The sequence below is a fragment of the Aspergillus tubingensis genome, assembly GCF_013340325.1.
Source record: "Aspergillus tubingensis WU-2223L DNA, scaffold_9, whole genome shotgun sequence".
NCBI lineage: Eukaryota > Fungi > Ascomycota > Eurotiomycetes > Eurotiales > Aspergillaceae > Aspergillus > Aspergillus tubingensis.
Window position 1 is genome coordinate 2,232,597 of NW_023336283.1, and position 27,379 is coordinate 2,259,975.

Below are 27,379 nucleotides of genomic sequence, written 5' to 3' on the forward strand. Positions count from 1 at the left end.
CATGGAGAGATCCGACAGCATTTCCCTGCCCAGCATTGAGGCCCAGCAACCTCAAGGACAGGTCACTGACAAGAACGAGACCAAAGACAACAGTCAGAATGCAACCATTGCAGCTTCTCAATACCCCTCAGGGATCAAATCCTATCTCGCGGTTGCAACCTTGTGTCTGGCAATCTTCCTCGTCACCTTGGTATGCTATCCTCAGCTGGGTACCACGTATGCTAACGTGCAAACCCTACATCTAGGACAGCACCATCATCGCCACAGCGACGCCCTACATCTCTGACAACTTCCACTCGCTGGGCGATGTCGGCTGGTACAGCAGCGTCTACACCATGGTCATCTGCACGACCCAGCTCCTCTTCGGCAAACTCCTTGCCCGCTACTCCGTCCGCTGGATCTACAGCATATCAATGCTGTTCTTTCTCGTAGGCTCCGCCGTCTGCGGCGCAGCGCCCAACTCGCACTCCCTCATTATCGGCCGCGCCATCGCCGGCGTAGGCTGCTCAGGACTCCTGGTCGCAGCCTTCTCTCTCGTTCCCATCCTCGTCGCCCCAGCCAAACGCCCCATCCTCCTTGGTCTCCTCTCAGGCTCCCGCGGACTCGCCACGACATTCGGCCCCTTGATCGGAGGTGTTCTCACCGAGAAGGTGTCCTGGCGGTGGAACTTCTACATCAACCTCCCCATAGGCGCCGTCATCCAAATCGCCTTCTTCTTCCTCGTCCATCCACCAAAACGAGACCACGAAGCCTTCACCTCCTGGACCGAGTTCCTCAAGACCCTCGACCTCTTCGGTCTCGTAGCTCTCCTCCCATCTATCGTCTGCCTCCTCCTCGCCCTACAATGGGGCGGCCTCAAATACGCCTGGCAAGACGCCAGAGTCATCGTCCTGCTAGTTCTCGCAGGCATCCTCGGCATCGCATTCATCAGCGTGGAGATATGGCAAGGTCCCAACGCCATGCTCCCGTCAAGGGTATTCACCCAACGCACCGTCTCAGCAGCATCCTTCTTCGGCTTCTGCACCGTCAGCGCCATCTTCGTCCTGACTTACTACCTCCCGATGTACCTCCCCTTCCCCTCTCACAACCACCCCCCCAACTAACCAATAAACCCAAACAGCTGGTTCCAAGGCGTCAAATCCGCAACCCCCATCCAATCCGGAATCTGGACCCTCCCATGGGTAATAACCAGCACGATCGTCTCCCTAGCGGGTGGGATCCTAATGTCCAAAGTCGGCCACCCAGACATGTTCATGGGGGTCGCCATAATCTTCGGCGCCGTGGGCTCAGGCCTCTTCACCACATTCACTGTCGACACGCCCACAGGGGAATGGATCGGCTATCAAATCATCTTTGCCATATCGTCCAGTCTGTGTAGTGTCACCCCGTTGATGGTGGCCCAGCAGGCACTTCCCTTGAAGGATATTCCGATTGGGTCGGGGTTGGTCATGTTTTCGCAGACGATGGGGGCGTATGTAACCATATCCCTCCTTCCTTTCATCCCTTTGTTCTAGGTGATATTTTTTCTTCTTGTGACTGGTACTGATAAAAGTTACATATGTTTGGTGTAGGTCTATATTCGTCGCCGTCGCCCAAGCGCTCTTCACGAACGAGCTCAGTGCCGGGTTAAAGGGCACTGCAGTGGGTGATGGACTTGATGTGAGTGGGTTGTTGTCTGGGGGGATTTCGACTCTTACGGAGGGGTTGTCTGGGAAGGTGAAGCGGGCGGTGTTGGTGGTGCTGAATGAGGCGTTGACGAGGTCGTGGCAGTTGGCGGTGGTGTTGGAGTGCGTGGCGGTTATTGGGGTGTTGGCGGTGGTGCAGGGGATGAGGATGAAGAGCGTTAGTGCTAGTACTTCGTAGGAGTTGAGTATAAGTTGTTGGTTTGGGGTTTAGGTTGTTGTTGTTGTTGTTGTTGTTGTGGGGGGATTGTGTTGGGTTGAGGGGAGGTGCAGTGGGAGGAGAGGGGGTGAGATCAGTGGGGTATGGTGGGGTTAGGTGAGGTTGTATAGGTAGTAGTATATCAGTACTACTAGTACTATATAAGTTGGATGTTGATGGTGGTGGATGATCGTAGTACATGGAAAAGAATATACTAGTATCTGAGGTGTGTGGACGTGAGTTGCAAGTACTTAACTAGCATGTGACATTCATCTACAGAACCGCACCTACTCCTAGTACGTCCGCATCTGAAAACCACTGCACTATCGCACGGTGAAGATTATTATATATTGATTGGCATACTGCACTCGACAGGGCCAGTTCAGGCTGCTCCTATGTCCAGCCCATCCCATTCCTATATCCGATCCGTCCAACAGTCGTAAAGGCATGAAAAGAAAACAAAATGGGTGTCTCATCAGACTTCCCCCAGCAAGTGATGTACAACGAAACCAAATACAGTGTGAGCAAAAAATCTGCAAAGAATCATAATAAGCCAGCCGGCCAACCAACCAACCAGCCAGTCAATTCTATGACTGGAGTGAGGATGGATGGGTAGGTGTGTTTAAAACCACATCACGCCCACTACTAGGCCAATCACTATGGCCATGCAGCTACCCCGGCGCATGTGCTCGGTCTCCTGCTGGAATCCCGCGACTTTGGACTGTCCGGCAGTCGGTGCGGTGCTGTTGGGGGAGAGAGCCGGCGGGGGCGGCGTGGCGCTTGGCGTGGATGCTGATTGACTGGCGTCGTCGGCGGTGTCGTCGCTATAATTCACGACTACTGCTTTCGGGGGTATAGGTTGTTCGCGGGGTGTGTGGTTATGCGGGACTGTTGGGTGAGAGGAGGTGGTGTGGTTGTTGTGTTGTGAGAGGTCGAAGTTGGGCTGGCGGGCTTGCCAAGCAGTCATGTTCTCCAGATACTCGCTCCCCGCGCGGCAGACCTGCTGCCATGAGGCACGGGACAACCCTAGCAACCATCGAGATACATCAACCACGCTGCTGGTAGCTGGTATCATGGAATTGCTGGTAGGCGACACCCCGAAAGGTCCGTCGTCGAGAGGAGCAGCTGGTATAACTGAGGAATTGGCGAGGGCACTGAGTCGCGTAGGTAATTGCTCGATGGCATCACCCTCCGCTGCAAAGGTCGGAAGTAACTGCGACTCATCCGGCTGCCTGATAACCAATGCCTTGAAAGCGCGGACTCCCCGAGTGAAAGCCGAGGATTCTCGGGCCGGAAATGCCAAAGGATCGGTATCGAAGACGGCAGCCGCCTCAAAAGAGCTCCGAGATGGCGCGTCCACCGCACAACGTCGCGGACGAGCTTTGCGCTCATAGAACCCCTGATATCCATCTAGGAGCCATGGCTTCCAGCCAGTCCCAGAAACTCGAGATCTTGTTCGAACATCGGCCCAGTTATCTTTTACCCGAGAGACATCTGCAGCAGCACAACCGTTAGCTTATCTGACTCAGCCAAACACATGGGGGACAGAAAAAGGGGGAGGGGGGAATGATAGAAGAAGAAATAAGGAATGCATACGTCGAACGTCATTGCGATAGCCAATATACCCCAGGTGCACGTTATAGAAATCCCATTCCTTTGCGAGCGACGGCACCAAACTAAATAGCGAAAAGACCAAGAGAGCAAGAAACGGAATGGCCCCAGGTTTCTGAAGCCCCGACCGCATCATCCACAGTCAGCGACCGACGAAGGCCTGACTTTGGTTTCCAATCCACAATCCTCGGAGAGAAAAAAAAGAGGTAATTCTAACAGCCGATGAGGATCCCGCGTTCTTGAGAGGCTTCCAGAACGAACAGCTTCATTGCCAGCGAGGAAATCAAAATTAAAGGAGAAAAATAAAATGTGGAAATTGGCACAGAGATTCAAGGTTCGGAGGGTTTATGCAAGTAAGTAAAGAAATATAGATGTGTCGCAGCCTCGTTCAGGGTCTTCTGACAGACGTGATTGCGCGCGCAGCCTTGGGGGCAGAACCTCGTTCGGGTGCGTTTCTTTTTTCAGGGTCTTGCGCTGGATCTGCGGTCCTTCGCTTCTGGGCGATGATGTCGATCAGGCGGTCGGACGGTCGGGAAGGGAAAGCAGGCGCGTCCTTTTTGGCACTCGAGCCCCCGGCAACGAAGAGCAGAACAACACAACTTTAATGTTGGTGGTGGGGGGAGGAGGAAATCGACGTGGAGGACGAAGAGGGGAAATCTGATTTGCGCGCAAGATCAGCTGGAGATGGAATTGTAAAGATAATACTGCCGGATGCTGCAGGAGGCGATCCCCGTCGAATGACGTAAAAGACAGAACCCAAAGGGTCGCAATGGCTAAAAAGGTTTGTTTCTTGCTGGCGATGGATGGCCTCGCAGGTGGTGCGCCAAGAAAGGTCGTCGTCGTAATCCACCCTCGTCTCGATGTCGATGAGGGAAAAAAAAAGTATCTATAGAAACAAATTGCCCGTTTGCGTGTTGACTTTTCGCCTCTTCACACTCAAAGTTGCCCCCCTGCAGGCATCAGTCAATTCTATTTTTCATTCACACAACATGAAATATACATTCAGGAGTCAATGGGAAAACTGCTGCCTCGCCGGTAATCTATCCTGTCCTGCCCGGTATGGTATTTTACACCGGACCCTGGGTGGGGGGTTGCCTCAGGCGACTATGCGTTGGCCTCCACTGCAACATCAACAAGAGATCCATCGATCCATCCTGCCCCATAACCATTGGCTTGAGACTGACAATTGTTGCTACTAGTAACTAGTATCAAGTGTAGGTCCATTATTGTCCAGACAAGCACACACAAGTGGGGTGCATGACATCAACAACATCCTTTGTATCGCACAGATCTATCTATCTACACCCATCACAACTGGCCGGTCTGCTATTCCCACCTGAGCTTTTCATCACGCTTAATCGCTCATACTGACCACAGCTCCTCGCGAGCTGATGCCCAATTCCAGTCTATCGCCGCAACTCCGTACAGTGATGATACAGACACGCACAAGTCAAGTAAAAATTACAGGCCAAGCGCTCCATGCGCGACTCCTCCGTAGGTCCAAGAAGAAGCATATACAGGTTGTAAGCAAAGAGGCATCATATGGGATTCATCATGGTGGGGTCGGGCACAGCGGGTGACATGCCCTCGCTAGTCGTCGGTTTGGTCGCGCGCGCCGGAGAGCTTTTCGGCACTCGCGCTGCCGGCTTCTTCGAAGTTGTCTGAGAGGACGGCGTTCGAGTGCCCTCACTACGCTCCTCCCGAGGTGTTTTCAAAGCCGTGGTGCTATTTCCAGCACTGCTTGCGTTCCTTCCCCGCTTCACCATCTTGCCCAAAATCCCCACAATCTCAGCCGCATCCTCGAAGCTCTCGTCGTCCATGCCCTCCTGCGCATTGTACACGTCGGCAATGGCTTGCTTGGCCAGCCGTCGACAGGCGTGAGTGTCATGTAAGCAGTCGTAGAGGTAGGCAGCAAATTCCAGCTTGATGGACAGACGGAGCGGGTGCGAGCCCGGGAGGAATTGATCCGCCAGGAGTGCAGCATGATTGAAGCATGCGGTAGCTGTGGGGGTGTAGTCGAGTGCAGGGAGGAGAAACGAGGAGGTCGACTTGGGCGGTTGAACCGGCGCGAAGCCCGGGGGTGCCTGCGTAACCTTGCCTCGTGGCGCACCATCCGAGGCTGAACTGGGCTTCCCGGAAACCGTTATCGTGTCGGGCTTCAGCTGGAATGAAAATCGCGAATTGGAATCCTTGGATGGTGACTCGGCTTCAGTAACGCCATTGGATAGAGGTGTACTACTCGGCAGGCTGACGATACCCGGCGTGTGGACAGCAGGCTGATTCTGAAACAGGACGAATATATGATAGAAGGAGGCGCGCAACTTGTAGGCTAGAATCTTGAGTTCCATGCATCCCTCAACCAGGGGCAGGACAAACTCCTCTAATATCAAAAGACCCTCGCGGGAAAGCCAGATGATATGATAATAAAGATGAAGCGATTTAGTCTCTCGGGTGGGGTCAAGGCGTCGCAACCGTCGTGCACGGAGGAGTTTCTTCGATAACATAACAGACAGCCCCAGAATTTTGTACAGCATCGCGGACAGGAACGGGTTCTCAAGGCCCGTCATGGCCGCAAAATTGCCCAAGGCCTTCTGGTCCACTTCGGAGGAAGCCATCCACAAAGCAAGGGAGCCGGTTTCTATCACAGGGCAATCGATTGCCAAGTTAGTCATATCCATGATGATCTGGTATATAACAGAACAAATTTCGAACAAGTGTAACCGAACAACAACTTTGGAGGGGAGGACCGATCCCACAGCATCGGGCCGTTTAAGAATTCTCAGTCAGTGGCCACAGATTGCCCACCGCGCTCATATAAAAGATAGATGCATCGGAGTGAAACATGTAAAGCGCCAAGGGATCGGGAGCCTTACCTCGGACGCGCGCGCAAACGGTTCTTAGAATTGGATCAGCCGTCGCATGCACCAAAGCTTCCCATGCTCGTGCTGGCGCCTAAAGCTCGATATGTTTGGGTATTAAGTTGCCGGTTCCGCAATTGAAATCCTCAATTGCAAGCGCAGTCCTTCGTTGAATGCGCCCGTCTCAAAATCAGACTCGTCGTATCTGTGGCTTGTCCGCGCCTCTCGGTGCCGCCTCCGAATAGGACTGAATAGCCGATCAGTTGTACATGCAGAGACCCCTAGTGACGAAAGCACAAAGCCGCCAATTTCAACTGGAAAGCAAAAGCAAGTATGTTACATATGTCAGCAATTAGTGGTCTTTAATTGGAGAATCAGCGAGGATCAGATCGCGGGTGTACTCCGTAGTGCAATCAGACTTAAATAGCAAATCGTTAACCCGAAAAGGAAACCACCCAGATCAATTCTTCTAGATGAGAATTCTCCTCAGCCTGCTGTCAACAGCCCTGTATGCAAGGCTATGCTAGCAGAAGAATGTGATAGTCAAGCGGGCGTGGGAGCGCGAAAGGGTATAGGTGGGATTTAGGAACGCAAGGCACGGGGAAGGGGGCATTCGAAACAACAAAGGGCAAGGAACTGGTCGTTGTGAAATAGGAGGGAGTCTTGATGCATCGTGTGCAACTAGGCGAGGTAAGGCGTTAGTCTGTGCTTCTTGCCAGCGATGGGCGGGCACCGCCCACGAGTTTGGGGCCGGAAGTGATGGCAGCTATCTCAAGGCCTGAAGTCGCTATCCCATGAAACGAAGCCTGCTTGGGTGAGGCAACAGAAGATATAACCACAAAAAGTCAATGTTCTGAAAGTCAATTCTCGTCCCAATTGAAGTTGGGCACTCGGTCGCAGCTGCGCGAGAATGTGGGATTAGAGCGATAATGAATGGATGTGCGGAGCAATAATGATGCAAGGGCAGGTTATCTGCCCCGTTGATATTTCCCTGGCCACAGCCAAGTGGATGAAGCCACGGCAGTGCGGAGGTACAATGCCGTGCGAATCAATGCGGCAAAGCTCCACTATACATATAGGGCGAATGGACCCCCGCTTCTGTGGAAAGAGAGAGTACTCCGTGAAATACGATCAATTAGAACGCCGTCTGTTTGTTTTATTAGTTCCTGCTGTGCTCGTCAATTTTCATTCTGCCCTGGCCGCCGTTCCAAGCGGAGATGAGACATCGGGCACCAATTGCAGCCACGGTGAGGGACGTCATTTCTGGGTGGCCACCATCACCGAAATGAAAAAGGAATTACGAAGGGCAATGTGGCATGTTGGATGATGGTCCCGTCCCTAAGACTTAGTAGGCATTAGGCGGAAGGACAGCGCATCAGCTAGTTCGATACGTGTCAGAGCCCAACTGCTGATTTCCCCTGCCGTGCAGCTTTTGATCCAGCCGGGAGGATAAGATAGGAATAGCACAGTGGATCAGCTGTCGCCAGCCTCTTCATTTTTGGCAGCCAAAAGTCACACATGGCCTGCGAGCAGTGTTGCAGATGGAAGGCCCAGCGCGGGTCCAAACCCATCTTTCTATGCATGAGCGAGCCGCCACTGAGCCGGGTCGCTCAACTAAACTGCAAGCGTGGAGATTCGGCGCCCGCGCGCTTCTTAGCGTTAGGCTTTGCATGAGGATGGCGGCAGCACTGGATGATGACAGTTGGCGGCCATCTGCCAGCGTGGCATCAGAAGCATCTGTGCGTCTTCCATGGGGCTGTGTGGAAGGTTGGCCCCTCGATCGATTTCAATTACAACCGGAGATGAAAGGAGATGATATCAGTGGCTCTGTCATACCACAAGCACAGGACTGATTGATCAGTTAGATGGGGGTGGATGAATGAATGATGACCGACAGCCTGCATCTGCAACAGTTTGCCGCGGCAGTTCCCCACCGCCTCTTCCGAAGGACAAATGAGTGGAAGCAATACGAGCAGCGATCTATTTCCAAAAGTGATCTTTATGATTGAAGCACTATATACATTGCAGCAACACAGATAAGCTAAGAGCGAGTGAAACGTCGCAGCCATAACGTCGTATACCTCCTGTCCTCTCCCTGGTAAACAGGCAAGCAGGTACCATTATTCTATATCATCAAGTTCGTCACGGTCCAAAGTTCCGACAAAAGCTCTCTCCAAGAAGGCTCTCCATGTTCGATTCTTAGGCTTCTTATGCTTCTTATGCTTCTTTTTCTTCTTCTTTTCGACTTCTACTTCGTCTCCGATATTGTCTCCGGTACCAGAAGCATTCGTGTCGACTTCTTCGGCGGTCGCATCCTCAACCCAGATATCGTTTTTACCCGCCTTGTTCTTGGCAATTCGCTTCGCCAGCTTGAAGAAGCTCCGCACGGTGAGATCCTCCATCTTGTAGATCTTGTCGTTTCGGGTATCGTATTCAACGTCGAACGTAAAAATATCTGCGAACTTCAGCTCTCTAGCGCCATTATTTTGACCAGAGTCAGAAATTTCGTCTGCCGACGCTGGGTGACGTTGCGCCATCCGACGGTTGATCTCGGTCAGATTAGCATAGTATTGAGTGTACCCAAGCCAGGTCAATGCCTGGTTGGAGTATGCCGGCCCCGGAGGTGCAGTCGGCGATGGAGGCTCGGGAGCCTTGTCCTTGGACTTTTTCTTTTTCTCGTTGGCCGAAAGTTCATCCTCGTTGTGGTCCAGAGTCGCCATTCCCAAGTTGTTGTAGGTAGGGGCATCGGCCCAGACATTGGTATCCTCTAGGCCACTGATGTTATACTCAACCACCCGCAGCGTAGGGAAGAAGTTTGGCACCACACTCGGTGACACCAACGACACACTGTACCTCTCGGCCCAGGGACCGCCAATCTTTTTGAGAAACTTCTTCTGTTTCTTCTTGGGGTTTGAACTCTTTGAGCTCGCCGCAGCTTCATGTTCCTCCTCGAACCATTCGTCTACCAGGAAGCTGCCTTTCGGCATACCATCAGGTGGAGACGGTAGACTGGACCAGTCTTTCCTAAGACTGGATAGATAGTCATAACGCGACTGGACAGAGATCTCTCCTGAGTCGTCATAAAGATCGGACGAGACAACAGACTCACTGCTGGCAGCAATGTCCACTTTGCGACTATCCTGCAGCATGAAATGATCGATATTCATGTGCCCGTATGCACTGCCGACAACGACATCACGGAATCTGTTCACGTATAGTGTATACTTTTGCCAGCATGTTTCATCCCAGCTGCGCTTGCTGCCAGATCTTGCCGGAGGAACATGACCTATCAAAATGGCTTTCATGTCACGTGTCCGCAGCATCTCCAGTTGGATCCGAAGCCACTCCATGTGCTCATAGCCGGGCTCCGATTTCGCATCGCACCCATCGACGGCAGAATTGGAGTCGAAGAAGTATAGAGTGTTCAAGCTGATAACTGCGAGCTCATCGGGGATTACCTCGGAGACGAACCAGCCGCCTTCGACAAAACTATGACGTTGATGCTCGGGGATAAACTTGTGCCAGACTTCGCGGTACTTCTTCGTCCACCGGTTCGGACCGGTCTTCATGATGTTATGCGGCATTACATCGTTATTCCCAAAAGTCGGAACAATGGGGATGGTGTCCTTTCCGCCAAAGACCTCGGTGAATTTATCCACCATGAACTGATTCAAGCGGACGATCTCATCTGCCGTGCGGGGATTTCTCTCATCATTGTCGTGCCGTGCAGAGTCACCGGTCCAGATGACAAAGTCAATCTTGTCTTTAAGGTTGTTCTCGATCCAGCGAAATGTCTCGTTAACGAGGGTAATTGGCGAGTCGCATTCAGTCTCTTCGGCGCCATAGTACCCGGCGGAGCCCTCACCTCTGTGGCAGCTCTTTTCGTCGGATGTTCCGGGCTCGTAGAGGGGGTCTGGATGAAGATCTGGAAGTGGTTAGCCTGCCCCTCCTCTTCTCTTGCCTCTGACATGGTGTAGTTCAAGAAAGGAAGAGGTACCTGTTATGTGCAGAAAGCGGCCTGAAAGTGTTCGGAAGGACTCCGCATCGGCATTTGGTGGCTCGAGCTGGAGCACATCTTGGAGAACATCACCTAGAGGTTGCTGCTCCACAACCGGGAAGGCAGACACATAGATTCCTAGCAGCGAGAGCGCTGAAAGGAGAATGATCGGAACCATTGGGAAGACTGTGAGTAGGAGGCGAAACCCCGACGATGCGGGAGACCAGTTAACCTTGATCAATAGAGTCAGACATGAAGCACACAGTGAGCACGCGACACACTATGTGAAAAAGCCAAAACGAAGCTAAAAACAAGACCAACAAATAGCGATACCGGGGGTAATTTACATGAGATGGAGGATTTGTTGAACTGGATCGTCGACGACGTCACAGCTACCGCCCCGATGCGGAAAAGCGCGAGGTAGCGTGTGGACCCACTTTGTTTTGTTTGGAACCCGACCAGCAGAACAGAGGAACACGGGTGAATTGGCTGGCATTTAAATATTAGCCCTGCGAGAGACACATTGCTTTGGACATCTGACTCCGGAGTATCAGTCGGACTCAATTCAACAGGTCAGCTGTTGAGCATACAAGAAAAACAATTCAGCGCTGTATGGAGTAGTAAAGATGCGCCGCAGTGTCAGTCAAGGTCCTCCCCCTAATGTAAGGTACTCGCAGCCTGTACCGTCGTCTAAACGGCCCACGTGCCTGAAACCGACAATCAGATTGTCGGAGGCTCTTAGTCATCGACTGCATTTTGGGGTTCTCTTTTCTCTCTTTTCACCCCCAAGGTTGACGCGCTGGCCGCACTGTCATCCGGGCCAGATTCAACTATAGTCGTGATAGGCTGTGTGGTCCTGATCTACTGGATAGTGGAGGACACTATGCTGCCTCTGTACTCTGTGCCCCATCTTCGGGTGGTCTCTGGTCTATGATTAGGTGATTGAAAGTGATACGGTTTGGTAACTAGAAAGTCAGCTTTTGCATACTAATAGAGTCATCTGGTAGATAAACAGGGGTCTGTAAGGAGACAATGCAGTTGGCTAGAGCACCTGATGGTGTGCCATCTGCCCACAAGAGCAGACTTGAACGAGTAATAGTAGTACGAAGGTAGAAGAGAAAGATTTGTAGTTCAAGAATGATAATAATGATCGGGAGGTATTAGCCAGATCTGGCAACCCAGTCGAAGCATGTGACTTTGAGCTAAGTAGTTTTTCTATGTTTGCTGGATAATTGTCACAGTGGTACCTACTACTCACTCTTCCGTCCTCTATAGTTCTACATAGTAAATAAACTGCCCGAAGTACCTTAACCCGCGGCGATCAGAATCACTCCGGGTATCACCGTTCAGGGGATCGCCATAGGCTGGCCGTTGCTTGTGGAACATGTGTCCCTGACCCCTCACCGAGGAGCGGGGCTTAACGTCCGCGATTTATCAGCTGCTCGACTTCTTCCAGCAAGCACCAGAGCATAATACAGTTTGACACAGCTATAGAACATCGTCGCATCAGTCAACTCGAACTAAACATGTCCGAATTCCCTACCCTCCAGCCCGCCTTCACCTTCAAGGTAGAATCTCCAATACAGGACCTCGCGTGCTTACACACAACTGACATTGTCCCCCAACATAGGTCACAATCGATGCTCCGCTAGGCGTCGGTAAGTCCTCAAGACATCTACTAAGTAACAAGGGCCATAGCTCCAGGAAACTGGCTAATTCCTTCAAGGCAGCGCATCTCGGCAGAACAGCCTGCAGGTCGTCGTAAGCAGCCACCCAATCTTCCCTTCCTTCTCACAAGACCATCCCACTAACAATCCAGCATGACTGAAGCCCATGACCGGCGGCACTGTCCAGAGTGTGCCTGGATTCTCTCCTGCTCTTGACGCCGAGTTCGTCGGTGTTGGCAACGACTACATCCATGCAGATGCCGACGGCAAGCACTTGCGTCTGGATGCGCACGGTGTTATCAAGTATGTTTTACCTTTATTGAAGATGATTACCTTTCTAATGACTAGTATCTAGGCCCAAGGATGGCGATGATGTATGTGGATGGCTCTTCAGAATGTTTCGAGAGCAATAACTAATACCAGTCATCTACTATAGCTCATCTACCTGAACTACACCGGTGTCTGTACCCTGCTTCCCGAAGTGCAGGCCGTCTTCGCCGGAGCTGCTCCTGATGGCTCGACTCCGTTCAACAGTGCTTGTAAGTTATCCTCTAAGAGTAATGAAAACAGGTGCTAATGCTAGGAATATAGTCACGCACATTACCTTCGAGGTGAGATATACCACATTCCAGCCCGGATAACGAATGCACCAAAATCTAACAGACCACCACAAAACCACAGACCGGCAGTGAACGCTACAAGGAGCTCGAGAACCGCGTCTTCATCGCCCAGGGACGCTTCAACATCGAAAAGGGCAAGCCTACTGTGGTCGAGTACCGCGTCAGCCAGGTTGTCCAGGGCTGAATCAGCAAATACTGCATAGCAGTGAACAATAATCAGAAGACAAGACCTGCTAAAGAAATGCAAGCCTCATAACATTGACATAAAAGCTCTCCACCCATCTCACTCATCCCTTGTGTAACCACAACCCAGACTATCACATTCACATTCATATTCACATTCACATTTCACCCACCCCCCAACAACGGCCTCCTCTCATCCTCCCCACCATCACCAGCCCTCCTCCCCCCTCCCGCCCCCTCCTCATCCTCCCCATCCCTCCCCCTCCTACCACCCCACCGCGAAAACACCACACCCACCCAATTCCCATTCCCAAATACAACAGGTAACCCCTTCCACCCACCCCTCCTCCGTACCCCCCTACCAACCCAAACCCCCAAAGCAATCAACCCTAGCACAGCCAACGTACCCAGCACCCCCACCACGCCCGTAAGAAACGTAGTCGTGCTCACATGGCACCCGAAGGGTATTGCGCGGAGCTCCCACCGCTCTTTGGACCCGAGCGGGCAGATCTGCGATGAGTGCAGCGGGGAGAGAATAGGTAGGAGGGATGGGTTAGGGACGCAGGTTGAGGACTGCATTTTCTTTTTTGTAAGTGGTTCAGTTTGGTGCAAGAGAATGAATAATGATGGACTTACCACCGCGCACCAGCTACAGGGTACATCGCCTTTCAGGCAGGTATTGCATGATTGTCGTCGCCAGCAGAGGTAGAAGAGGGGGTCGGTGGAGGTGGAGGTGAAGCTGGAGGTGTTTGTTATATGGTCCATTTGGTTTTTGGGGATGATGGAGTGTAGGATGGATGGATGGATGGATTGGGTCGAACATGAAAGAGATTGCTAGTATTTCTTATCGCATGATGGAATGTGATGTGATGGCATGATGGACCCTGTCCGTCAGGATTGTTTTGTTTGGGTGATGGGCTCGTGCGGGGTTTTTTCTGTTCCTGGGGTGGTTGGTGGTACATTGGTAAGTAGTACTACTACTACGTACTATCTAGTAGGGAGGCCCGTTCGGAGGATCCCTGTCTGTTGCTGCTACTACTGATAATGCAGACTTTGTTTCGCTTGTGATAAGGCTATCGGGTTTATGTTGTGGAAATGGCGCTAAAGGAATCTAATGCTGCGCTGGTTCACTTTTGGTTGTATACATGCTTCGTACATTTGATAGTATATCCCAAAGTAATAAGAATCATCCAGATGATTTTATTTGTTCAATTGGGATTGGAAGAAAAAGGGGGAAAGGTTCCATAATTTCAGTTATAAGAAGAATGTCAAGGGTATAATATAATGCCCTTTACAATTATCACGCTCGTAAAGATAATCACTCTAGACAACACGCTTGACCTGTTCATCATTCTATTGTTAGTTTGAATTCGGTTAAAGGCAGAAGAAGGAATTGACTAACCTCGAAGAATCTCTTGAGCCACCACACCTGGAAAATACCCTCTCCGATCAGCACAGCCAGCTGGAAGATACTCCACCACTTCACACGGGCGTTGGTGCTCTCGGCCGTGTTCCGGTGAACCCGCTCTCTCACGACAATGTACGACTGCTCATCCTTAACTTGTGCCAGGGCCTCGGACAGCTTGCGGACTGTGATGAGGAATCAATAGCGGTTAGCTCATACGGTCGCCGAAGACTAGTATAGACGATATCGGGGTGTTGCAATCCTACCTTCCGCCTCCAAGGGATCCTGCGCCAATTCCGATTCGGGAACGTAGACAATTCCGTGAACGTTGAAAGAGACTTCCTTGGAGTTCGAGGCCCATCCTTCGTTGCTGAAGCAGTAGACGTATTTGCCGTCCGAGTGCGCGTTGAACGAGTAGTCCTCCGACGAGATGGCGTGCTTGTAGTATTGACGGTTACCCAGGGGGTCCTCGACCTATTGAAATCAATCACATGTTAGTGACTATATTCCTCAAAGTAGTTTTGTGTCCTTGCAAGCTCGATTGTATATCAAAACATCCCGAACGGTATCCGCGCGGAGATTGACAACTAGCATGCTGCTCAGGGAACCTACCCAGAAATCGATCTCCAGGTTGCCACTGCCACCAAATTCCCGGTCTCCGACCTGGAAGGAGACAGTCATCTTGTCATCCTTGTGCAAGGACTCGTGGAAGCATTCGCGGGAGTGAGCCCGGAGCTGGATGTTGTGTGCGGTCACGGTGGTGAACCACGCCAGCGCCGTGATCAGGAGAGTCGTCGCGGAGAATCGCATGATGGGTAGGGTAATTCACTTTTGATGACTCCAAATCCGGTAATAGGTTGGTGGAGTTCTCCTCGAGAAAGATCCAGGTGAGGTGGTGGTGGTCGGGCTTGCTAGGTGTGCTTCGACTCCCGACGGGCAAGGTGGTCTCTGTGCTGCGCTGGGAATTCTGGACGCTCGGACCACCACCAGATCACCCGGCACTAACTGGACTAGTCCTGGCAGGGTTCGGAGTCTAGAAGGGCGCGATGCTTCTTTTTACTACTTCGACTCTCTCTTATCAACGATATCTAGAGTTCAATCATTCCTTTTTGTCTTGATCTGATAACATTTGGATTTAGGAGCTTGGTGGCGGCCTTAGGGTATATCACGGACATCCTGAGCGCTAATTGGCCTCTACAGACATACATACATTGCTTCAGTGCGTCCGTGAACGCTGAGGAATAGAGGCATCTTAAAAGAGCCTGAGGAATCATGAACAATTCATGGCCAGGTGTACGAGGCATACTCACGTTCTCCCTCCTTGGGTTATCTCTTGCTTTTCTTGATTGACTGCCTCCTAAAGATCGCAAATGGACACCCTTTCGGTCTTTAAATATTTGACGAAGCACAGTGAGCCAACATTGACTGCGCAGACCTCTCGATGCTTGCTTGCTCGTATATAGTACCCGAAACCGACGACTTAAGTATGATGAGCTCACATTTCCCAGCTTGTGGTACCCGCAGGTTCCTCTAGAGTAATAGCAAGATACTGCCTCAACCCGGATGAAGGGAGGACAATCAAGTAAGCGGTCTAGATCAAGACAATTCGCGGGATTCAACCTTGGTAATAGACGCGCCACTGCGATGAGTAAGGAAGCTTCTCTTTGGTAACAATGATGGATCAGGAAGTGGGAGAACGAATATTGCGGGATTTTTCTTAGCAGCAACAATAATGGTCTTTCACCCACCTGTTCTTGAGTGAACCGTGGCTCATATTTCCAGGGTTCATGGCCGGTGTACGCGTTATAGGGCCCTCTTAGTGACATCATCTGTGGTCTGAACACCTAGTGATTGATTGATGGTGGCCAAGAGATGATCTCTCATTAAATTTATTGATGGAAGTGGGGAGGGATTCGAGAAGACGAGATCGTCGGACATGGGAAGTTCGCCTCACAATATTATAGTTGGGGGATGAAACCGGAACGGAGGCCAATCTCGCAGAATTTGAGTGGGGAGCTTTATTCTCTTTGCTTCTTCTTAACGATACTAGTGTTTCGATTCTGGCTGTAGTATGGCCGAAATTAAATCGGCGAGATAGTGCGTATTAACATGCCCAGAATAACTGTGTGATCGGTAATATTTCTGCAGTGAAGGGAGCAAAGAAGAATAAGCAGAAGTGATTTGGGGCGGTAATGGGCTCGAGAGGCCCAAGGGTCCAGACCCTGGCGCCTGCAGTGGAGATCTTAGCCGGAGACCCCGGAATGGCAGGGGTGGATAAAGGACCCCATTAACATCCAGTGTATCTCGATTATTCCACTGGGCGCCTTCTGGCTAACGTCCCTGGCTTAGCCACTGTAGATGGACCCTTCAAGAGTCTGGTCACTCCAACAATGGTCTCTTCCGGCGATTGAATCCCTGGCTGTGAAGCCCAGTTCCCTTCTTCCCTCAATTGACTTTCGGAGTTGTCCCACTGGGAGGCGAGTCTAGCTATTCATTCATTGTCTCGTAGGCCACCGCCGGGCTCCCCATTTGGAGGTACCCTGTACTGTACAAGTAAGTATGACTCCACAGTCTTTCTGAGTTCTGACGTTTTGCCGTGCAACTCCTTCTATTCTTACTTAAATCCTGCCAATCCTTCCTCTCTTGTTCTTTCTATTTCGGTTGCTTGCATATAGCCAGGAACGAGCCATCCTTTTACAGAGCTTCCCCTTTTCTTCACTCTCCTTCGAAAGAAGCCAAAACTCAGGTTCTTGACTTCCCACACTCTCTTCTTATACCCTGTCCTTCCCTAAGCAGCTGCTCTTGCTACTTCTTCAATCGGTATACATCGCTCGAAACCTGTCACTGAAATAACCGCGCCTTCCAGCATGCGTGTCTCTACTAGTTTGCTTCCTGCCCTTCTGGCAGCAATCCCTGCTGTGTCCGCTAGTGGCACCCTGGGTCTCGCCATAGGTGATAAGAACAGTGATTCCAGCTGCAAATCTACGAGTGATTACGAAGCCGACTTTGATGCTCTCAAAAGTGTGACGACTATAGTCCGCACATACTCGGCCAGTGACTGCAATCTTGCTCAGAATATCGTGCCCGCTGCAAAGGCCAAGGGATTCAAAGTCGTTTTGGGAGTCTGGTAAGGCATTGTCATCGATTGACTCGTTTACATTGACTCCGTGAAGCTAACTTTTGGTGTGTTCTAGGGCGGATTACGACCAGTCTTTTGACCAGGACTTCAACGCCCTGAAGCAGGTCGTCCCTGGGAATGAAGATGTTGTGTCTGCCATTACTGTAGGCTCTGAGGTTCTCTACCGCGGAAGTCTCACTGCGCAGGCACTCCTGAGCAAAATCCAACAGGTGCAGAACCAGTTCCCCTCGGTCGCTGTTGGCACCGTTGATAGCTGGAACAAATTCGCGGATGGCACTGCCGATCCCATCATCCAAGGAGGTGTCACTTACCTGTAAGCCTTCCTTCCCCGATCATGTCGTATTCCGAGTCTCAGTTAACGATGATTTAGTTTGGCCAATGGATTCGCCTACTGGCAGGATGTAGACATCAACAATGCTCCCGCTACCTACTTCTATGACATATCGGAGGCCGAGAAGCATATCAAGCAGGTTGCCGGAGCTAATGCGGGCAATATCCGCTTTGGAAATGGAGAAACTGGTTGGCCCACCGGTAAGATAAATAAACAACATCCCTCAACGCCTAAGCAGAGGTGCAGATGAACTGATGAATTGCTTTTCCTAGACGGTGGATCCGATTATGGTGCTGCTAAAGCTGGTACTCAGAATGCTGCACAGTATTACAAATCAGCGGTATGCCCCATGCTGCGAAATGGAACCGACGTCTTCTATTTCGAGGCCTTCGACGAGGAGTGGAAGCCCAACAGCGTGGGTGACAATGGCCAGTCCATGGACGAGAAACACTGGGGACTCTTCACCGCCGACCGCCAGCTCAAGTTCGACGTGACCTGTTGAAAGCCGAACTAGAATCAGTCTGATGCTGCACCTTCAAAAGTCTGACGCACAGTGACTTGATCTGTTAAATATGTATCTACTATTTCTCGGACAGCTTTTGCTGTACTGTATGTATATGTATCGAATCCATGTTGAACATCGAGGCAAGTCTCAAATCTTGGGAGGATTTCTCTAGTAGTAGTTGATGCGGCTTGTAGAAATCCCGCTACAGCGATACGGAGTGGCAGTTGGATTTGCAATTAGACATCATGCAGTAGTCAGACACCGAGAAGGAAGATGCGACGGCTGTCAAGACGAAATGAACAGACATTTGATGAGACGTTTAGATAGAAGAATTAGAAGTGGTGGCTGTCCCGCATGGGGCTATAAGTGTCATGGCAGTCTGACACCGATGACATGGCTGGGCACAATTGGAAGGATCCCCAATTGGGAAAGTTGTTAGCTAAGTCACGGGCAACCGAGGGAACCGTGGTTCGGTTGAAGTAGCGTTGTTTTACCCCTGAATGCAGACACGAACCACAGGAACCCACGCGTCAACCAGGTGATTGTTATCTATTGGGGGAAGGGAAGCACTTGGTTCAGGGGGGGAACAAGAATGGAGAATGCATAAATCTGGGGGGTGACATCCGGTCGGGTATCCATCTAATATCTTTATTGTCAAAGGCTGGAGGGAGTGGATGCCATATTCCACAGGCAGGCTGGGGAGAGAGAGAGAGCAGCGAGGGAAGATCCATCAACCTGCAGGCTGCCAGACAGAGAGGGTCTTTCCAGACGGATACTGTTTTGCTCCCAAACTCAAGGACTCCCCGCGCCTTGCAGAGCATAGAGTTGATACCCACTGACTCGCATGAGTTTTGGGTAAGGTTGGTACCTACAGACAGCCGGGCACCACGTACGTAGATGGCGGTCAGAGATGAAGATCGGGTTGAGCTGGCCAGCTTGAGGCACTATGCCAGGCTAAGGACTACCACTATCCCCAATTCATGCTTAACCGGGTTCACTAGTCGTCCAACTAAGGCCAAAACTTGAAGGTCGTGAGGCCAGAATCCGCTCCCAATGCGGAATATCTGGTTACCATACCATTACTTCTTCCCCAACGGTCGCCCTCGCAGCTCTCCACTGTCTGATTAGGTAGTTTAGCGTTAAGTTTTGTTATTTTCACGCGCCTGTGCAGCTCTGAAAGTCAAAAAAACGGACTTGCTTGCTGGCGGATCGTGACATGGCCCCAGACTGATTCGATCCAACTTGAAGGAAAGGGAAAAAAAAAAAAAAAAAGTTGCTAAAAAGCAAAGAAAATTTTCGTACAGGAAAAAATTAAGGTCCGCCTCTCAATTACTTACTCTCTGATTACCACCACCACCACTACTACTTTCATCCACTATCACTAGTCGCAACGCTTGATCCTTGTCTTCATCCAACTTCAATCCAGTTGTCCTTTGTGGATGCGCCATGCCCAAGTTTCTCGCATACCTTAGGTATCTGTGATCTGTTGTTCATCCATTCGCTTTCTCTCTCAATCTCAATCTCTCTCCCTCCCTCTCTCTCTTTCTGTTCTTGATCCGTCGTCCGCAAGCCGCGGATGTCTGTTTGGGGATCTTCTTTCGGAACTACCCACCGCCCCTGAAGATTATTCCTCCCCCTCCACCCTCCCTCCCCCCAAATTCCACGGTGTTATAGGTACCACTCACTGGTCGCATTTTCTCCCCCCAATCGCGCTCTCGTCCAAGCGTGTGATTTGTCTCGTCCCTCCCCCTCCTTTCGTGTGTCGATCACAGCTCATCGGCGAGGTGGATTCGGTCTCAGCGCTTTGATTTCCATGCTTCAACATTCTGGACGATAAGGGGAGCAGCAAGCAAGTGCTTGCTGCAGGAGTCGAAACGGAAGGTGTGTCTGCCTGTCGAAGTGTTACCTTGGCTGCATCAATCCCACATTTTCCAATTCATCTTCCCTCCCCATCCACCTCCCTATGGCGGTGTCTCCTGCCAGTCATCTTCCTCGTTCCCGTCACACCTTCAATCTAGTAGTCCAAAGGCTAATCGTATCTCGATGCTGTTGTACGTTTAGATCTAGGTCCCTCCGCATCTTCCGCCAACTCGGCGCTTTCGCCGCCGCCGCAGCACCCTACAGATCCGTCCGTCCTCCGTGACGATTCCCTGCTGACGGTGCCATTGACTTCCATTTCCGCAACGCCAGGAGCGTCGAGTCTCTCGGCCGCTGGATCACCTGGCCGGTCGAGCTCCCCCCGGGGCCGCAGCGTCACCCCGAATCCCCCGAATACTATTCCTACTTTCTCCACATACCGGGCCGCCTGGGATTCGTCAACCTCGCCGGAGAACCGAAGAGCGGAAAGTAGTATCTACTATACCACCGCCTGGGGCTCACCGTATGCTGCACCAAGTCCTCGAAGACTGTCGTGGTCACTGAGTCAAGCCGGACCTGTCGATCGTGATTCCGGAAATAGCTCTCCGGTATCGATGCGCAGTGGCATCCGTAACGGTTCCGAATCGAACAATCCCGAGCTCTTAAGACCGTCTGCCCGGGACAGCTCAGCGAGACAACTGTACAGCGGTAATTCCAGCCGGTCTCCAGCCCGAGACATTTTTGGTAGGAAAGGTGGGAAGTCGATAAAGGACTTTACGCAAGATTGGATTAATCAATACCTCACCGGTCAGCCCAGAACCGAACGAAGCAATTGGTTGAGCGACGATTCGGGTAGTGAGGCACCTTCGTTTATTACGGCACAAAACTATTTCGCAGAGGACGCATCGGACGATTGGCTTGGCCTGGAACAAGATCCTCGCGACGAGGACCTCCTGAAGACTCCCACCCTCGCTGACTTCGTAAATCGAAGAGCAGCTCGCCGGGAAGGCAGTCTCCCACGCCAACGGACGAGAGATTATCTTCACAAGCGAGCAGATACACTTCGACAGGAGGACTTTTGGGGTTTCGCCTACGATAAAGACCCTCAGCCGATCACAATGGATTCAACAGAAGCACAGTCCCTTGTGGAACAGGGACCCAACAAGGCACTTCCTACGATAGAAAAGCCGCTTCCTCCCACCCCGACAGACCCTTCCCTTACGGACCGACTTGATACTCCTACCGAGCCGAAAGCCGTGAAAAGCCCAGCGCTCGACAGGAACAGCCAAACGCCGACACAACGAGTGAGGAAGAAGATCGTTTGGCGTGGGAAAGCATGCTTCATCTCGCTGCCATGTGACGACAAAAGAGGCACGGAGGAGTCTGGATACCGTTTGTTGACAGTGGAAGATGTCCAACAACGGTTGAGAGACTGGGAAGAACAGGGATACGACACCCGAGGATTCAGCGTCGGATCGGAGGATGTGTTTGATACTGAGTTGGGCGGCCTCAGTCGTCCGCTTTTCCCAGACCCGGCAGAGGTCCAGGAGGAAAGACAGGACGGGAGGTATGGGGTCAGCATTCCAGACAAAGCAGAGTGGGATGCATATGTTGCGTATCTTCAGGAAGAGAAATTGCGTGCCCTGGGTGTGTTTTTGGATGAACCCAAACCTTCAATATCCCCGGCCTCCGCTACTATGAGCCAGATGGCCCCCTTCCCCGGTCTTGTATCGTCGCCACCGATTCCGACAGGGTCAGCAGCTAGCAATCCTCTATCTTTGTCGCATCATTTCTCTCCGCAGCTGGGCCAGCCAGCAAACCCCGCCGGTCTGGGGACTCTGGCTTCCCCGGCTTCGCAGTTCAGCATTCAGACGCCATTCCTCGGGGTCGACCAAAACAACCTACTTCCTGGATACCCTATGCAATTTCAACCTACTCCTCCTGCTCAGGGCTCGCTCACTCCTCAGAGTTTCTTTAATGCGCGGCAAGCAGGTCCCGCCGCATCCATTCCTGGAACGCTTCCTCACTTGGGCTCGATTTTGTCTCCCGTATCACCATTGAACGAGCAGGGTGCCTTCCACCCTGGCTTGAACGAACAGCCAGGCCTACCGAAGGAGGCTTACGGTGGTCATGAGCTGCAGGATCACGTCACTGAAGGCCAGCTGCTACGTCCCATTCGCACCCCAACGGAGGGACCTGATCACTTCCACGCCTCTACTGTTGAGATCGCGCAGCCTACCCCTCGTGGCCACGACCGTGGTCATAATCTGAGCGAAACGCTACAGAAGGGCCTGGACAGAATCCCGCCTAGCTATCATCTGGAGGAGACTATTGACCGGCAGCTTGATGAAGGTGATCGTGAGCCGGCTCTTCACAACTTCGATGGTTCTGAGCTCCTGCAATCTCGTTGGGCTTTCCCAGGGGCGGACGCTCTTGCATCCCAACAATATCCTCAGCACATGCACCAGTTCTACGGCGGCGATTACGCAGCAGGTAACGTCCATGATGGCTCGGATATCGATACAAACCCGAGTCTTTCTGGAACGCCTCAGCGACATGGTCCGCTTGCGAATAACATACCGTGGCATGAGCCGAAGCCCAGTGCTGGCTCATATACAGGCGGACACCGTTCCAAGCTTTCGTCCTCTACTTTCAACGTCGATGCGAAGGAGTTCAACCCAACTGCCTCAATCCCATCACAGCAATTTCCCTTCCAAGAAAACGCCTTCCAACCCTCGGCTGTTGGAAACCCCATGTTCACATTTGGCTCTGTGCCCAGCTTCAATCCCTCCGCTAGCGCTTTCAACCTTACCGCACCCCCCTTCACGCCCAGTGCTGCTGCCAACGATACGACCACACAAGACACTGGCTCCAGCGAGTTTAAGTTTTCGACCGCTTCTCTCAATGTCGCGGCTCCTGCTTTCAACCCTACTGGAAGTGGCTTCACTGCGAAGTCTGAGGAAACTGCAAATGGCAGGACCAAAATATTTGACGATGTTGATGTCTCGGAGGCATCAAAGGCCTCCAAGAAGTCCAAGGCCATTCCCATCGTGCGGCCGGATGAGACCGCGGAGGACAAGAGCAGTAAAGAGGAGGCCGAAAACGACAACGGACGCCCAGTCCGCACTGACCGCCATAAGCGTGCACGTCGCGGCGATGAAGCATCGGATGGAGAGGCCCAGTTCAGCATGTCGCACGCATTGGCAGAGTCTGGTAACGTTCAACAATCGCAAGTGTCTAGCGCACACGGTGTGCCCGCTGAAGGCAAAGAAAACGTACAGCCAGAAGGTGGAGACAGCAATGAAGCAATTCAGAAGCCTGTCTCGATTCAGGATGATAAGTTCGCCGAAAGGAAAGATACCCCCATTAGTGAAGCGTCGACCTGGACACCGTTTGATAAGAAGAACGAGAGTACGGAAGCAGTCCAGGAGTCAGGACCGGCTACCGACATACAGCCCAAGTCAGAGTCGGTATCCGCTGAAGGAGGAAATGCTGGCAACAAAGAGCAGGAAGGGTCTACCGAAGATAACCAGAAGCACGCTTTCCTGTCACCCACTGCGAAGCCCTTCCAGTTCAAAGCCTCTGTTCCCGAATATGTGCCGGCTACTGCTGGGGAACCCGCGCCTGTCCCCAAGCCGGTGGATGATGGGAAGAGCGATGCCACCTCCAAAGCTCCGGTCTCACCTAAGCGTGAGCCTATGCTATCTGAAGCCCATGCTGATGAGGCCGAGGACTCGCCTGACGATGAGGAGCTTAATGCTATCATGGAGCAGTTGAATGATGATTCGGATGTTGGAATTGAACGTCTGAGCACGCCTCAACCTCGTGATCGCATTCCCGAGTCTGCCCTGCATCCGTCTAAAGAAAAGCGACACGCTCCTGCCGACATCAGGAGCGAAGCTCCTAGCCCGAGCCCTGGACGTGGCCTGATGGCCAACACCTTGAATGTACCTAAGCTCGACTTCGATGCTCAATCTCAATTCTCTGTCTCCCCCTCCAAGGGAGTCGGTTCTGGCATTCCTTCTCCTGTGCGGCATCTGGTCAACCAGAATGATCACATCAGTGACTGGGACGATGTGATCTCATCTGGTGAGGATGAGAAGCTGGCAAACCGGAGCAGATTCTTTGACCGTCGGATCAACGACCTCGTCGGCTCTGCCATCGATGAACGACTAACGCCGCTTGAGCGTGCGCTTGGTGTTATTCAAGAGTCTGTCATGTCAATCGCACCCGGCCCTCGCGCCAAGTTGGAGTGGAGCGCATCTGTTGAGGGTGACAATAGCGACGCTGATGATGAGGATGATGTATATGAGAACGCGTCATACAGTACCAGGTCGTACCTCCGCCAGAAGGAGAAACTTGACAAGCTGAAGACTGTCTTCTTGGAGGCACTCGCATCTCACGATAGTGAGCAAGGGAAGGACAAAACAGTTTCCGAGCTCGTACAGCTTCGTGAAAGCGTCTCTGCTCTTCAGGCTTTGACCGTACAGAAGCTGTCGCAAGATCCTGTGGACGAGATGAGAACAATGATCCAAGACATGATCTCAAACCAACTGAGCCAGCAGAACTCGCGACCCTCTGAAGCAGAGGAGATCGGTGCTGAAAGCCTTATGCTCCAGATCGATGGTCTCAAGAATATGCTTAGGCTCTCTGATGAGCGGGCCGATCAGGAGTATAAGCTTCGGCGAGAGGCTATGGACTCTGTTGCGGAACTCCAGCGGCTTCTGAAGGTCGCCGAGGAGGATGCTGCACGCCATAGTGAAGCTGCCGAGGACGCCGAGTCCCGCTTGCTCCACTTCAAGGCTGAAAAGATTCCTTATTTCGAGAACATCCAGCATAAGGCCGACTCTCTTGAAAAAGAGCAAGAGACACTCCAGTTCACTCTTGCTGAGCTCTCCTCCAAGAACATCGCACTTCAGGGCACCCTGGATGAGTACCGCGTTTCGAGCGACAACTGGAAACGGGATAGCGAGGAGTCTAGGGCTGAACTTGAGCAGGTCAAGGCGGATAACAAGGAACTACGGGGTACAATTGGCCAGTTGAAGACGCGCTTGGAGGATGGCTTGAGTATCCGACACAATCTCGGCGAGAAGCTTGATCGTCTTCAGGATGAGATGGTAACCGTGACTCGTGACGTTACCCGTGACCAGGCTTCTTGGCGCAGACGCGAGGAGGAATTGAACGCCAAATACAATGAGCTTCGTGCAGCCTATGGTCGGGAGGTGAAGCTCCGTGAAAAGCTTGAGGAGGACATTAATGAGCTTGAAGCACAGGAGCGCGAGGCAGCCAAGTTGAAGTTCATCTTTGGCCAGTCTCAGCAGGAGAATGCCAGGCTTGAAGAGCTCGTCGCAAATCTGCGGCTCGAAAACCATGATCTAGAGCTTAAGGCGGCTCGCTTTGAGCGGGAGTTCCATGAGGCTCGTGAGAGCAGTCGTGTTGAAATTCAACGTACCAGGAACTCGCTAGAGTCGGATCTGGATGCTGCTAACAGCCAGGTTAACATTGTCCGTGCTGAGTTGGAAACACAAATCCTTCGCCTCCAGAGTCAAATGGACAACGTCAGAATGGAAAGTGACACTGCCCGGGAGCGCTACGAGATGCTGTTGGAAGAAGCCAATGAAACCAGGGCCAACAATCTGGCTGCTGCTGTCCAAGCTAAGGAACTGGCGGTGGAAGAACAACGGCAGACGCACGAACGGGTGCTCAATGACCTTCGAGAACGCCATGCGCGTGCCCTGCACAATGCTTCTGAAGATCGACAGCGCACGGAATCCCATCTGCTCGACCGCCTGGCTTTGTCCGATGACAAGGTGAAGCACTTGGAGGATCGGGTTCATCATCTCGAGGAGAGGCTCGAAATTGCACAGTCCGCTGCCCGTGCTGCTGCCGAGGCCGCTCAATCTGCTAAGGCAGCGCCTGCTATGGCACCTGCGCACTCGAACTTGCCTTCATTGGCATTCCGTGAGGGATCCACCATGCCTGAGAAGATCTCGCCTCAAGCCTTGAGGGAGTCAATCTTGGTACTTCAGGATCAGTTGCAGCAGCGTGAAACTCGCATCGAAGAGCTGGAACAAGAAGTGGCTGCCGTTGACAAGGACGCTCCAAACAAGATTAAAGACAAGGACACAGAAATCAATTGGCTGCGTGAACTCCTGGGTGTTCGCATTGATGACCTCCAGGACATCATCACCACTGTGTCGCAACCTTCCTTCGACCGCAATGCTGTCCGCGATGCCGCTATCCGTCTGAAGGCCAATTTGCAGATGCAGCAACAGGAGAGAGAAAGAATCCATTCCGGACACAGTTTTCCTAGTCTCTCCTCCTTGGCAGAGCTGACTGCGTCACCGCGGAATCTTCCTCTCGCAGCTGCAGCGGCATGGGGCAACTGGCGTAAGGGAAGAGATACTTCCAATTCACATGTTTCCGAACAGACGCCGTCGAAGTCCGGAAATGCAAGCTCCTTCTTGTCAGGCCTCTTGACTCCTCCGGCCTCCAGTGTTCGACAGGCTTCACCCCAGGCCGTTGGTACTTCCGCGACGATGGGTTCCAGGCGTCCATCGGCGAGTCGGCCTCTAAGGAATTACGACACGACGCCCAAGGCCGCTCCAGCTCGTGGAAGCAGGATGCGAGAGCCGCCGAGTACGCCCCCGTTGCTCCGTAGGTCAAGCTACGATCACGATGCGGAGCCTGCTGATTATGCCCACGACTCCTTTGGAGAGGACGCGGAAAGCACAGCGGACGGTTTAGTCTCGGAATCCCCTCGGGACACGGCAGACGGGCCATTTGGACCGCAAATACAAGCATAAACTGTCTATACACCATTTTCTCATTCATGTCCATAGACATTTGAATTTTCGGTTGTCTCAATACGGAGATGACTGATACTGTTACATTATGATGCATTTCCCCCTCTTCTACCTACATCGACCTCTCTTTTGATATTGCATACTTCGTGCCAGTTGACATGTTCATTTGCTGATTGTTTGGTTTGAGCAAGTTTATTGATATTTCCCCCTCCCCATACTTTTGCTCAACGGCAGTGGATTTATGATATTCTTTCCTTCGTTAATATACCATACCACCATTCTTCCTGCGTCCTACTGGATACCACACCTGTTGAAATGTACTTTTGCCGCAAATCTGTACACAAGTTTCTGCATTTTTTTGCTATTTTATCTTTCATTTCCTGTCTAAATAATTCCAACGTGTCACTCGTTTGTGGTTCCTTGCATGCATCCGCAGACTCTATCATTATCTTATAACGGTGTCTGCGTGTGTGGATTCCCTTCTGGGAGATAGATGCATGCACCATTTGCAGGAGGACC

General features: G+C 51.9%; 9 protein-coding genes across 9 annotated transcripts; 4 read left to right on the forward strand and 5 right to left on the reverse strand.

The window, feature by feature from the left end:
• Position 1: 1 nt before the first annotated feature.
• Positions 2-1,863, forward strand: AtWU_08815 (MDR family MFS transporter; the record flags this gene model as incomplete). The annotated part of the gene is made up of 4 exons (XM_035503923.1): positions 2-190; positions 246-1,063; positions 1,121-1,471; positions 1,572-1,863. The coding sequence occupies 4 exons, from the start codon at positions 2-4 to the stop codon at positions 1,861-1,863; spliced, it is 1,650 nt and encodes a 549-aa protein (XP_035359816.1).
• Positions 1,864-2,503: 640 nt separating this feature from the next.
• AtWU_08816 (uncharacterized protein) lies at positions 2,504-3,628 on the reverse strand (the record flags this gene model as incomplete). Its single annotated transcript, XM_035503924.1, has 2 exons — positions 2,504-3,375; positions 3,478-3,628. The coding sequence occupies 2 exons, from the start codon at positions 3,626-3,628 to the stop codon at positions 2,504-2,506; spliced, it is 1,023 nt and encodes a 340-aa protein (XP_035359817.1).
• A 1,402-nt stretch (positions 3,629-5,030) lies between these two features.
• erg27 lies at positions 5,031-6,170 on the reverse strand (the record flags this gene model as incomplete). The annotated part of the gene is made up of 1 exon (XM_035503925.1): positions 5,031-6,170. One exon carries the CDS (start codon positions 6,168-6,170, stop codon positions 5,031-5,033), a length of 1,140 nt encoding a protein of 379 aa, XP_035359818.1.
• Positions 6,171-8,470: 2,300 nt separating this feature from the next.
• On the reverse strand, positions 8,471-10,525 carry AtWU_08818 (endopolyphosphatase; the record flags this gene model as incomplete). The annotated part of the gene is made up of 2 exons (XM_035503926.1): positions 8,471-10,275; positions 10,348-10,525. The coding sequence occupies 2 exons, from the start codon at positions 10,523-10,525 to the stop codon at positions 8,471-8,473; spliced, it is 1,983 nt and encodes a 660-aa protein (XP_035359819.1).
• Positions 10,526-11,873: 1,348 nt separating this feature from the next.
• Positions 11,874-12,818, forward strand: AtWU_08819 (DUF3237 domain-containing protein; the record flags this gene model as incomplete). Its single annotated transcript, XM_035503927.1, has 8 exons — positions 11,874-11,915; positions 11,978-12,005; positions 12,074-12,108; positions 12,178-12,317; positions 12,370-12,388; positions 12,451-12,553; positions 12,606-12,625; positions 12,696-12,818. 8 exons carry the CDS (start codon positions 11,874-11,876, stop codon positions 12,816-12,818), a joined length of 510 nt encoding a protein of 169 aa, XP_035359820.1.
• A 164-nt stretch (positions 12,819-12,982) lies between these two features.
• AtWU_08820 (metallopeptidase Mip1) lies at positions 12,983-13,582 on the reverse strand (the record flags this gene model as incomplete). Its single annotated transcript, XM_035503928.1, has 2 exons — positions 12,983-13,390; positions 13,454-13,582. 2 exons carry the CDS (start codon positions 13,580-13,582, stop codon positions 12,983-12,985), a joined length of 537 nt encoding a protein of 178 aa, XP_035359821.1.
• A 558-nt stretch (positions 13,583-14,140) lies between these two features.
• AtWU_08821 (emp24/gp25L/p24 family protein) lies at positions 14,141-15,032 on the reverse strand (the record flags this gene model as incomplete). Its single annotated transcript, XM_035503929.1, has 4 exons — positions 14,141-14,158; positions 14,220-14,407; positions 14,489-14,696; positions 14,835-15,032. The coding sequence occupies 4 exons, from the start codon at positions 15,030-15,032 to the stop codon at positions 14,141-14,143; spliced, it is 612 nt and encodes a 203-aa protein (XP_035359822.1).
• Positions 15,033-17,089: 2,057 nt separating this feature from the next.
• On the forward strand, positions 17,090-18,194 carry bgt1 (1,3-beta-glucanosyltransferase Bgt1; the record flags this gene model as incomplete). The annotated part of the gene is made up of 4 exons (XM_035503930.1): positions 17,090-17,349; positions 17,417-17,674; positions 17,732-17,892; positions 17,965-18,194. The coding sequence occupies 4 exons, from the start codon at positions 17,090-17,092 to the stop codon at positions 18,192-18,194; spliced, it is 909 nt and encodes a 302-aa protein (XP_035359823.1).
• Positions 18,195-19,643: 1,449 nt separating this feature from the next.
• On the forward strand, positions 19,644-26,715 carry AtWU_08823 (putative myosin class II heavy chain (MHC); the record flags this gene model as incomplete). The annotated part of the gene is made up of 4 exons (XM_035503931.1): positions 19,644-19,669; positions 20,044-20,078; positions 20,259-26,444; positions 26,486-26,715. The coding sequence occupies 4 exons, from the start codon at positions 19,644-19,646 to the stop codon at positions 26,713-26,715; spliced, it is 6,477 nt and encodes a 2,158-aa protein (XP_035359824.1).
• Positions 26,716-27,379: the final 664 nt, after the last annotated feature.